General features: G+C 46.2%; 1 protein-coding gene across 1 annotated transcript in view; it reads right to left on the minus strand.

The window, feature by feature from the left end:
* Nucleotides 1-3358: 3358 nt before the first annotated feature.
* Nucleotides 3359-12610, minus strand: part of LOC135914617 (solute carrier organic anion transporter family member 4A1-like) — a 58951-nt gene continuing 49699 nt past the window's right edge. Inside the window, exons 9-11 of the mRNA XM_065447543.2 lie at nt 6393-6577; nt 5287-5351; nt 3359-3810 (exon numbers count right to left, since the gene is read on the minus strand). Of these exons, the coding sequence (XP_065303615.2) occupies nt 3572-3810; nt 5287-5351; nt 6393-6577 (489 nt within the window). The 3' untranslated portion in view covers nt 3359-3571. The remainder of the gene's footprint in view (nt 3811-5286; nt 5352-6392; nt 6578-12610) is intronic.

Consider the following 12610-nt stretch of genomic DNA (forward strand, 5'->3'; position numbering starts at 1 on the left):
AAGATTTAAATGCTAAAGTTTTATTAGTATCCTGGTTTGTGGGACTTTGTCAAAGCCTTTTTCAAGATCTAAAAATAACGCATCATTAGGTATGTTGAGGTCAACATTGGAGCTGATGTCATTAATCAAAATGCCAAGTTGTCTTTAACAAGAAAGCGATTTCAAAAAATACATGCTGAGATTATGTGAAAAATCTTTGGGCTGGAGAAACCCTATAATAAGAATGTGGTTCCTCAGCTTAGAACAAGCACTAGTGAGACAAATACCTGTAGAGTTCAGGCAGATAGACGGATAACATCTATCTGCCTGAACTCTAAAGGTAATATCTATTAATATCTAATAGTAATATCTATTACCTGAACTCTATTAGGTAATATCATTTCGGTTCCCTAAAGACGGATATGTTTAGGGAACCGAAATGATATTACCTAATTTCCAATCCAGTGTCGCCACTCCAGAAAACAGCGACATCTCTTGAAATATGGCAGAGAAAATGACACGTGTAACCACTTTTGTGTTCCATATGTTCCGGCAGAAAATGTAAGCTTAAGAGAATTATTAATTTAATGCTACCGTTAGGTTCAATTTCTGAAATTAAAGCGTAGCGGAAGTTCGGGGAATATAGGATGTCATCGTCAAGCTTCGTTGTGTATACAGAACGAAATGCAGCATAAAATTCTGAAGCGGCATCTTCGTCGGTAATAGGGGCATTATCTTCATCAAAAGACTATAATTGTTTCTGTGGTTTCGGCTTAAGAAATTTAAGAAATTGGCGGGGCTGTTGAATAGCCTGGCTGGAAGTGTGATACGAAAAAATGCACGTTTAGTCTTGTGAGTGAGTGATTGGAAGGCATCATCGCGGAGTTCTTACTTTTACCAAAACATCGAGTTTTTAGATTGTCTAAAGATTTGTAAAAGCCCTTTTTTCCTGTTGTTGAGGCGTTTTAGCGTCTTTTAAACCTGGACGGAGATAGACGTTCCGTCACAGTCATAACATGAATATACGTTCTTATGACCTGCAGTAATTATCTTTAAAAATCAATCAGCGGTACTGAACTTAACGCCTAGGTATTTGATCGAAGAAGAGATAGCGAATTTTTGATAATTCTTCGGTAAATGCGGCATAGTCCCCTTTTCGTAAAACGTGTTTTTTTTTTTCACTTTCCTAGGATGCGTAAACCTTGAAGGGTAAGAACCATGTATTATAGCGTGATCGCTTAGTCTGAGTAAGAAAGTAAGAGGCAAATAGGTTATCTGCATAGGAGGCGAAAAGATGGAGAGCGCTCGTGGAATGAAGGCTTTGTCTGGTGCTATAACGAGTGGCGATAATTCGAGCATAAGTCACGTGTTGACGAATTCACTTGCGATGTTGTTATTTTGTGGTTGTGTTAGCAGGATTAGACCATGTTAAGTCAGGAAAATCTAAGCCGCCGAATAGTAGGATAGGAGCCTTTGGGTATGATAGTGTTATTTTACAAAGAGTTCCGCGAAAATGTGTCATATAGCTGGTATTAGCATCGGAAGAGCGATAGCATACTCTAAAGTTATTAGGTTCATCGGGACTTTTCGTGATTACAAAACGAATTTCCGACGGGGAAGATATGTCAAGTGCGTGACAGTAGAAATGGTGATTCGTAGCTGTTAACACACCACTGCCTCGTCCTTCCACACGGACGTCACAAAATGTCACATGAAACGTCGAGAAGGCGGTTCCGAATTATCTGTTGACGAGTTTAATCAAGTTTGCGTTAGCATGCGAATGCTGCTAACAGAGGTGCTGATGAGTCTTCCAGTGTAATCGCATTTAGGCAGCACGCTTCTGTTGTAAACAATAGGCAGCGGACATGAAGGGGTTACTGTTCTACTATTAGTAGATAGATATGGTGATTGTGGAGTAACTCTTTGCGCAAAATGATCATAGATGCAAGTGCAGCTCGCGACTGTTTATTTATCATAGTGAAGTCTCATTGGCCACCGGTTTCTACTGAGGTTTTTTAAATACCGTAGGTTGTTAACGGGCGAGACGAGTGTTTGGTGAGTATTCGGGGAGTAGAATTCTAATACCAGAGCTTTTTTTATTTTAGATAAACCTGACAGAACGCGTTACTTTTTTTTAGCGTTTAAATCAGAAAATTTTACTATGATTCTTTTATTTTCATTACCTTTAAGAGATTCCTCTTCGGCGAGCATGTTCAATGTCATCTGATCGAACGACAGTATCAAGATTGATTTTGTAACCCTGGATTTCCGAGAGCCTCAGACTGGACCCGTGTTTAGCGGTTCCAATCTGTTGGACCATAGAACACCACGCTCGGGCGACGCGCCCTGTCCTCACAGCTGTTCATTCTCGACGTAAGCTCGGCGACATCGCCGACGTTTACTTCAGCGATAGACTCTGAATGTCATACACTTTTAGCCCTATTGCAGCGATTGAAGAACAGCCTTGTCCAATTTTCGCAATCCGGTTCTTTATACCTTCGAATGTTGTGTCGTTAAGGGACAATTTGGTTCGGATGGCTTCCATTTCGTTCAGGAGGGACAGTTGTCCCGCTCCTAATTCGTGTAGAGTAGACATAAGGTCATCTGCAGTTTGCGTTACTGCAGAACGACGGCAATGACCAGGGTTAAGTTCAATCTGCTGATACGAGCAACAGTGGGAGGAGGGTATAAGTAAGCAATATCAATACAGCAGCATAAGTTCGATATCTCATATATCTGATTAAGGCGCGGGCAACAACACACAATCAGTACCGTTTTTCACATACCGGTGCAAATTTACAGTTGTGAATGGCTCAACAGACCAATGACTAAATATTCACTACATTACGTTAAAATTTAAAACACGTGTTGTTTCCTGTACAAATGTACTATATTTATCTTACTAATATATATATATATATATATATATATATATATATATATATATATATATATATATATATATATATATATATATGTGTGTGTATGTATGTATATTTATATTTATATTAGTTAATATATTTTACTGTTTTAAGCCGACGCTATGCTCAAACCTGCATTCTTCATGTTCTTGTGCTTTCTATTTGTGGTGTAAACCACCCTGCATCAATTTTAAGTGTCGGAGTTGCAGCATCCATAAATAAATAAAATTTCCTTTATCCCAATGCACGTGTATTTTTTTTTTCAGTAAGAATATGAGGTACAATGTCTTGTTTGACTGCGCATAATGCCGTAGGGAACAAAGCCAGTCAGCGGCACACCTGTAGGGGCAATACGGACAGCTATACAGGCTGATTACGTTGCCTCGAGAATGCCCCGTCAACTCGACGAGAAACGTCCTCCACCCCCCCGCCATAGACCAGGGGCTAGGCAAAGAAAGTTTTCCTTTAAATCGTGCTTTTTAAAGTTGGATCAATTAGAAAAAGAACATCGCTGGTACCTACGAGTATTTCGCGATGTGCTTACACATACATGCGCCTGCGCGTTCTTTCTGGCACCGGCGACGCGGCCGGCCCGCCCACTAACTACTAGCAAGCGGATGTCGCACGAGCGCAGTAAACGTGAGCAGCCTGAATGGCGCGCTTCGGCGGTTTTATGTGGGAGACGATGTTGTCGTCGTCGTCGGCTGGTAGGTGAAGCTGGCGCACGCGAAGAGCACCACCGACATGGTCTTGAGCAGCACGAGCATGGCGGCCATGTTGCGGCTCAACGCCGCGTTGTTGTAGACGGCGCAGTGGCCGGAGTCGTTCGTGTCGCCGTCGAACACGGACGACCAGATCTCGCAGGCCATGTCCACTGCCTTGCCGAAGATGAGCGGAGCCGGAATGGTGCCTGCGTTTTTAGGGCGGAGGGCGAAACTTTCAGTTCAGTTTGCCGTTGCACGGAAAGAACGACGATCGATCGAGTCGAGCGTCAATTGCAGCATTCGGTCGAGCGAACGTAAAGTCGGCCTGTCCTTTCGCAGCGTACTTTTTTTTTAGAGCGCACCACCTAGTCGCCCGTTCCTGCGGCGAGCATCGGCGTAAGAGATTGAACGAGCGCAGCGACGGTTGAAACAACGAACGCGGACCGCAGCGGGGGATGAAAGACGCGAGGAGGAAAGCGGGAGAGGAGAGTGCAGCGGTGCCGTGAGGCAGAAAGCGGAGGAGGAGACTACGTGCGAAAGCGTGAGAAGAAAAGCGTAGTACGGCGACGATGGAGAAAGCAGCGCGCGTCGTCGGGGGGGTCTGTCGGGATGGCTGCTGCTGTGAACCGCTCACGCGGGTCACCCACGCGTTGCCTCTCGCGATTACCAGTGTAGTGAGGCAGTTCCACCGCACTTCGCCCCGTTTTCAACCTGCCGCACGAGACGGATTGTTGGCGCCAACCAATGTGTCGCGAAATGAAAGCACGTACGGAGCTGCGCTCAAATTTCGCATTAGGGAGCACCGTAATCGCCGATGAAGAAAATTGTTTGTTGAAAAGGATGGTCCAGCAGTTTTGGTTGTGGTGGCCTCAAGTGGCGGGTCGAAGCCCTTGGATTCGGCCGGCATCTTCGGCTTGCCGGACGGCACAGAGCTGGCCTTCCAACTACGAACTCTTGAGAGCCGCCTCCCAGCGGCGGCGACGCCGACGGAGAAGGCCCCCGGCGGCCCCCGCAGGTGGGACGGCGTCGGGAAGAAGCGAGCTAGCGGCTTCCCGTACGCTGACAATGGCCGCGGTTATGAACGCGTCGCGAACGGTGGCGGTTTCAGTACCGTTGTTGCCGGCACATTCCAAGAGCAGGTGTCGCAGCATTGCTCTCTGTCCACACGCTTTCCACGCATGGGTTGGGTATAATCCTGGGTAGCAGTGATGTAAGACGACCGGACTAGGGTAGGTGTGTTTTTGGAATAATCGCCGGTGCACCCTTACGTGTCTCCTCGGCATTCTTTCTAGAACAAGCAACAAGCATCGCTTTCGCCCTCACGACACGGTTCGCTGCGTCAGCGTCTAGCACTGCGTATTTGCATAAACTGCTGTTTACATTCCACATAGCTTGTGAACTCGATAGTGCACAAACATTGCGTGACATTATCAGTTGCATAGAATCACAACAAAGAAACTTGTACGGACTGTATTTGCTTTCACAGCATTTAAGTGGCCGCTTCACCTTCGCTTCACCTCGATATCAACGTGTGCGTTGGATTTGCATAAGTTTTTGTCATCCAGGATGTGGGGGGGTGGGGAGGAGGAGAAAGGGGGAGAGTGGTGCCCAGCACACCCCAATAATGCCATCAAGGATGGCCGCTTGTACCCTCCATAATGGAGGAGAACGAAATGCCTTACCTAGGAGACGTATGCAGGCCCACTGTACACCTAAGGCGAACGACTTCTGCTTTGGCGTGACGCACCTGCACATAAAAATTAGCGTGTAGAAAAAGACAGTTTAGAACAGTGCTGCACGTCTAAAGACGATTCAAAGTAGCCGAATGTGTAGTTAGGTCAAACAGGCTATTTGAACTGTAGAAAAACATGGACTTAGCGTAGTTGGTATTTATTGCATGACTTGTTTATTGCACATATGAAAACCTAGTGGCACCTAGTGGTTTACCCTTCCTCAGCGGTAAACACGTCATGTGGGTTGTTCACGGACTGTGCTGACCAACATGTCGCCGACAGTGAAAGTGGGGTTAGGTGTTTACTTTCACATTTCGCTCCATGGCCAACTACGATTACGCCGATCAAACACGACCTTACAAAAAACAATATTGTTCAAGCCTTCAGAATGATTATGCGCTAAAGCCTAAGCACAGCGTGCAAGTAATTACCAAAGGAATTCACGTGCTGCTGGCAACGGAAGACCCTCAACTCTGCATGGCCCAGCGTGAAGCCCCACGATTGAGATGTGTCGATCGCTAGTTTGGCAAAAATGCTGAGGAGACCCGGACGACTGCACTAAATGGATACATTACGAAACAGCTCTAAAACGGCCTTTTCTTTAGCCTCATCTGTTAAATGTAGCGCTGTTTCGTTTTTAAATTATGAACACAAATCAACTAATTCAAGTGTCCTTGTTCCCGCAGTTCTCGATGCAAAATGCTTCAAATAGGGAACGCGTTTAACACTCGCGCTGATGTGGGACACCTGTGCTCTGAAATAAGGAAGTTATTTAATGGTACCTTCGACACTGATTAGCTATAGATGATGTCGCTCCTCTGTAGGCTCTCGTTGAACGCGGCCGCTCGTTAACCTGTTATTTAGGCACTTTCCGGTCTTACCGTTAGAGCAGGCGCGCCACATGCGTACCCCACAGTCTTCTAGCTTGCAAAGCACTTCATACCTGCACGAGAGAAAGCACACGGCGCGCTCCTTAAAATTCGCGCGGGAAACGTGTTCCACAATTCTAGCAACCGGCAACACCGTCTCACAGTATTGGTTGTACAGAAGCCCACCTGATGGTGACGCTGATGCCCGGCGCGCTGATGTAGAAGGTGCTGAAGAGGCAAACGAATGTGGCCGCCATGTAGAAGGTGTAGGCGGAGCACTCCTGCGTACAGCGCACCCGCTCGGCCTCCACCACGTGTTCGGTGTCGTTGTGGACGCCTTCTAATTCGATGCAGTCGCAATCAGTGTAGAGCTGCGGGCAAGCGTCACGCTTGACTTAGCATAATAGCGTTGGAAACGTGCCGCCACTGCAATAAAGGAATTTAACTCACGCGTATGACGCATTATAGTTCCACGCAATAACTTCTTTTCGAGGTATTGCGAAATAAATAAATAAATAAATTATGACAGAAGCCATGTCCCGTCGACTTTCGATGGTAATGCGGTAGCATTCAACCAACGTTGCGACAACACGCGTTGGCGCAGTCGAAACGAGTTTCCGCATGAGGCGTGTACTGCAGCCGGACTCCTCTTTTGCGCTCGCCTAATTAAGAACGCTTCGCGCCATCTAGCGCCGCCGCCGCGAGGCTTGCGCATGGCCTCCGAAATGCACGGCGCGCCGGTGCGAACGAATGCTGAGAAACGCGTTTTGCGGCCACCAAACTCCTTTCTTGCGCTTCTTTCCCGACACGCTGCGTCATCTAGTCACACTACCGAGTAGTCTGCGTTATGCCTCCCAGACGATAAGCATGGTGCGCCTGCGCGTTCGAGCGCGAATGATTGTGTAGCGACCAGCCGTCTATACGTTGTCACCGCTCCGCGGAAAGCCAGTTTACCTGGCCGTGCCTCGCCGTGGGGGATCACTGCCTCCTGCTCTTTCTTGGAACCCAGACGCCTCCCTGACTGGGGCGCCACCACAGCCATTCTGCAAAACCGCTTTTACCTTTGAATAAAGCCAGTCGACTTCCCGTGCTGAAACCGTCAGAATGTGTATTCCTTGCCTCCAATCAACCAAGCTCCCAACAATTCTTCCCTCGCTTTCTTCACACTCAGTGGCACTAGAAGTTTATAGGAGAGTTACACATAGCCAGTGCATTCATGAAGCATCTCGCTAAGGTGATGGCATGGAAGGCGTCCTTTGGAAAACGACACACATCCGGTTGCTTTGTGGCGCAGACCGATAATGCATCGGGTTGCTATCCTTGAGAAACCCTTGTGAAGTGGGTTCGATGCCACTCAGTGTAGGATAAAATTAAGGGATCCTTTTTGTGATCGTACAGCGGCTCATACCGATTGCATGTACCTCTTTACTCAAGTTGGCATCGAAAACGTTAACTGAAGAGCGGTGCACCCCTACCGGTACTTACCAAGTTACCCAAGTTATCATGGCAGAGGTTGATTGAAGTTCAACGCCGACCAAATGACACATATTAAGTGGTCATAAACCAACCCCCAGTAGTCTGCGGATAGAAGTATCATACGCTGCTGTGAACATTTCAGCCAAGTTTTGCTGCAGTACGCGGTGCGTGAAGCTCGCATTCGGGGCGCGAAGTATCCTTTCTCTCAAACACTCTCTTTTCAACAGAAGCCTACTTCTCATTCTCTTCTGGACGCTTTGTTTCGTCATAAAGCGGATTCCACACGCGGTTGCTTTGGGCAAGAACTAACGCCAATCAATAATGTTGTCTGGATCAGCGCACTTTTTGCTACTCGTAGTGTGTATATTTATTAACGAAGTTCAATAAACAGGATTAGGTAAGCAAAAATTTGCTTTCGAATGTCGATAATAGTTACGTGCTTCCGGAAGAAGTCGGCTATAGCCTGCTCATGTACTCTCGGTCGCGGCCGCCCGCGTAGTAATACAAACTTTGGCCATCCTGCTTGAAGGTGTCGTAGCGGGCCTCGCTAATTTCGGCAAGTTTTGAACACTCAACTGGCCTCGAAGCACGCGGAACTAAAGGTTAGACCACACGCGCGCTTGCCAGCGCGTGCTCACTCCTGGCCGCTCCTGGCCAGACGCCTTGGCAGACTAATTGATGGCGCTTCATAAATGCGCAGTTTGCATGTGGCTACTATCCGTCGGTTAAGCTGGTTAAGCTGGTTAAGTTAAACTGGTTAAGTTAAGCTTGTTAAGTTAAGCTGGCCAGAGCGTGTGTCCGCACCACGTAGCACGGTCAGACTGTAGCAAATAAGCGCGAGCACGCGCTCAAACCTTGTCACGCAAAAAGCTAACGCTGCGCATACGCACTGCAGCTGCATGTAGCTGTGTAGCTGCGGTCTTCCACGTAGCATGTACGCAGTGCAGATACCGCGGCCGCCGCGGTGTGCCGCCACGAGTGCGCTGGCAACGCCGGCTAAGTGCATTGCGCCTCGCTGAGGGCAACCACGTTTGGCTTACGTCAGGTGCGTCGTGGGCACCAAAATGGGAAGTAGTGGCATCTAAGTTAACATCCAAAAGCAAACCTTAACTGCGTGCCATGGTGACATCTAGAAGGCGGGGCGCTGTGGGCGTGCACCGCTACGCCGTAGTCTTCGCAGTGCAAGGCATTGAAGAAAGAGCGGCAGCACAGCAAAGAGTGTGTTCGATTATTTGCCAATAACTTCGCTTCTGCTGAATGCATTGAAGTAATTTTTTGCGGCAAAGTATTTCTGCAATAGCCTGCTTTAGCTTCAAATGCATTCCTCCCCTTCGATACAAGTCGGTTCAGGGCTCCTTTAAGTACTCCAAGTCGCTGTTTCTTCGAAATGCGGCGCCCTCCCAGTCCCGCATCTTACAGCGACCCACTCATTTGCTATCGCAATCGATGCTTCGCCTGTCGGGCGAGACTGCGAGTTATTTTTTTATTGACAGGATGTATTTACTGCAGGCGACGAACACGCCCCACAACCGGTTGCGCATGAGCACGCGGCCTCAGTAACGCCGGTTGAATTGCAACCGCCAAGTACCGACTGCGAGACCGTGGGAAAGGGAGGTACCTAAGACTGTTAACTTTAAGACGCCTTTTGTGCAACTTGGGCGTTCTCTTCAAAAGAAAATTCAAAAAAAGACAGTCCGCATGTTCTCTGTTTCCGGCATTGACCCCCTTTGCTTGTGACACTGTATCAAAGATCGTGCTTGGCGCAGCATTGCCTTAGCCGCTTTTGCGTCATTAAACACCCATTTAACTAACTAACTAACTCCAAGATCGGCACACCGACCATAGCTGGCCGATTCTGCACATAGACAGTGCAACTGCAAACGGCACTTTACATGACCGCCAAGCGCGAAACACAAATACCGACCAAGGGGATTCGGGAAGCCTTAAACCCTGCGAAAGCCGAAAAAAAAGGTTGCTTCATTAAAGAAATTGTGCTCTTGATGACTTATATTTGCTTCAATGATCATACTTAGGTATTAATTATTTTATCACTGAGTAATTTCGTAAGAACCAAGGCTATGAAGCAGGACACCTAGCAGTATAGCAAATATGATAGTGCTATCCTGAGTATGAGCTATTCAGAAGGACAGCAACACCTAAATATGGTCAGAAAAGGCTGACAGGGCTTGCAAGATGTTTCGTTTTATAAGTGATGAAGTCGCTCAATGGCAAAAGCGAAATTTCGCAAATCCATGTGACGATACAGATACAGATTAATTTCCTTTAATGGCACAGAGTTCCTATAGAGCGGACGCTCAGCTAGATGTGCCTTGTTGCAGCCTGAGAACCAGCCAGAGCCCGTGGGCCACACGTCATTCGGACAAGTGCTTTGCAGACACAAATTACAAAACCGCAGCACCGGTAATTTCTTTATTTATGTATTTTCAATACTGCCACTACCGTCAGGGACCATAGCAGGTGGAAATACAAAAATGAAATACATGGTAATAAACGTCCACGTACAATTTGCGTGTCAATAAGCCAAGCAAGGAATGCTAAGGAACAATGTAAGATTACATAAAAAAAAACAAATATAGATATCACATATCTAGGAGACATGCACAGCCATATAGAGAATACATCATGAAAAGGAGAGAAAACGGGAACAAAAATAACAGTAAAAACCTTCACGACGGTCAGCATGGCTTACAAGAGTTGCAAAGCATATTATGTGAATAAGACTGCGTTACTGATTGCTTGATATGGATTCTAACCGTGATGTGAACTGAGATAATGAGTATGCAGAAATTACTGAAGGATCGAGGCGATTCCATTCCCTTATCACGAGGGGGAAATAAGAGTGCATGAATGTGTCATAAAGGCATGAATATTCTGTTAAAGCATGTACATGTTTGTCTCGATGATCGTGACTGCGAAAAACATTTTGTTAGGTCTATCTTATAATAGTTGTGAATCAAGCTAACTAAACATTTTAGCTGTGCTTGCTTCTTTCTTGATGATAGCGTCGCTAAAACCGATATGGCCGCAAGTTAGTGGGTGAATCTGTGCGCTTATACTTGCAAATAAACCGCAGCGCTTTTCGCTGCATTTTTTCCAGATTCGTTATATTAATTACTGAGTGGGGAAACCAAACTGTGTTAGCGTACTCCAAAACCGGTCTAACGAAAGTAGTATACGCGAGAAGCTTAGTCGACGTGGGTGCGAGGCGGAGACATCTTCGGAGATAAAATAGCTTGCATAATGCCTTCGAGGCCATGTTGGCAATGTGCGCGTCCCATCTCAGGACAAAAGTTAGAGAGATGCCTAAGTATTTATGCTGATCAACTTTTGTTAGCATGGTACCCGTTAATAAAATACGGAAAGTAGTCATAAGGCCATTTTTTTCCTTGTTACCGTCATGCAAACTGATTTAGTTGCGTTTATAGTCATTTGCCATTTTTTGCACCATTCATTTAGCTGGTCTAGTGAGTTGCTAAGCGAAACATGATCTTCGTAGGTGTTAATTGTTTGCTAGATGGTGCATGCAGTCATCAGCAAACAGTTTGATGTTACAGTCAATACTTGTGGTCATGCCGTTAATGAAAATTAAAAATAACAGTGGCACCAACACGGATCCTTGGGGAACGCCTGATGTGACAGGTACTGTCGCAGGTTCCACATGCTGAAATAGTACGAATTGCGTCCGGCTTTTTAAGAAACCTGTTACCCAGTCTAAAATTTCCCCCTTCCCAATAAAACCTCACAATTTGGTTAATAATTTACTGTGGCATACACGATCAAACGCTTTTGAAAGGTCTAATAATATTATATCAGTCTGGCTACAATTGTTGGTGTTAAATTCGAGGTCATGCACAACTTCCGTAAGCTGCGTGACGGTTGACAATCCATGGCGGAATCCGTGCTGGTGTGGCGTTAAAAAGTTATGAGGGTCAAGAAAGATTGTTAGGTGTTTAAGGATGACATGCTCGAGCATCTTGCAAGCAGTGCTAGTGAGAGATATTGGTCGATAATTAGAGGGCAATGAGATATCTCCTGTTTTATGTATTGGGATGATTTTCGCGTTTTTCCTTTCATCGGGTAAGGTGATTGTGATAGGGATTTTCGAAATATGAAGCCCAAATATCGGCTGCACCACCCTGCGTATCTCTTTAAAAAATGGTTTGGAATGTCATCTGGTCCGCATGATTCTTTAGGGTCAAGGGTGAGCAAGATGTTAAGGATACCCGCGTCAGGTATGATTAAAGGATCGATGCGCGATGTTGAACCGCTACTCAAGTCTGAAAGAGTGCCGTCATCTTTTGTGAAGTTCGAGCAAAAATAGCTATTGTACGCATTAGCACTGTTAGGTTTTTTCTCAGGAGACAAATCCGATAACGTGTCTTTAGTAGGGTGAAAATGGTTCCAGAATCACTGAGGTCTGTTTGTCAGAAAGTTAGGCAGCGTTACATGAAAATAATGTTCCTTGGCTTCTTTGGCTGTCTGTCGAAAATGTGCTACTGCGCATGCTAGTTTAGTAGTTTCGGATGGGCATCATCCATGATTTTTAATAGAGTTACGTATCCTTTCTACATGACGCTTTGCGTGGATGACTTCCCAAGTTATCCATGGGCTTGTTCTTTGTGGTCGCTTGTTTTTTAACGGAACATATTTAGTTACGCAGTAGGAAACCATATTCTTAAGATGAAGCCAGGCTGTGTTCACATCGATTGACGGGTCGGATGTTATTTCAGTAAACGCTTGAAATTCGTGCGCAAGGTGGGTTAGTATGCTGGCCTCATCCGCCTTCTCGAAGTTGGGTACTATAGATGTACTACAACGTGTTCTTATCGAGCAGTCCAGAAGCTACAAGCATAACGGGATGTTGTGATCTGAAATGCCTTCAATAACTTCGGTCCGTGCTTCGTGCC

This window comes from Dermacentor albipictus, chromosome 9, assembly GCF_038994185.2.
Source record: "Dermacentor albipictus isolate Rhodes 1998 colony chromosome 9, USDA_Dalb.pri_finalv2, whole genome shotgun sequence".
Lineage (NCBI taxonomy): Eukaryota > Metazoa > Arthropoda > Arachnida > Ixodida > Ixodidae > Dermacentor > Dermacentor albipictus.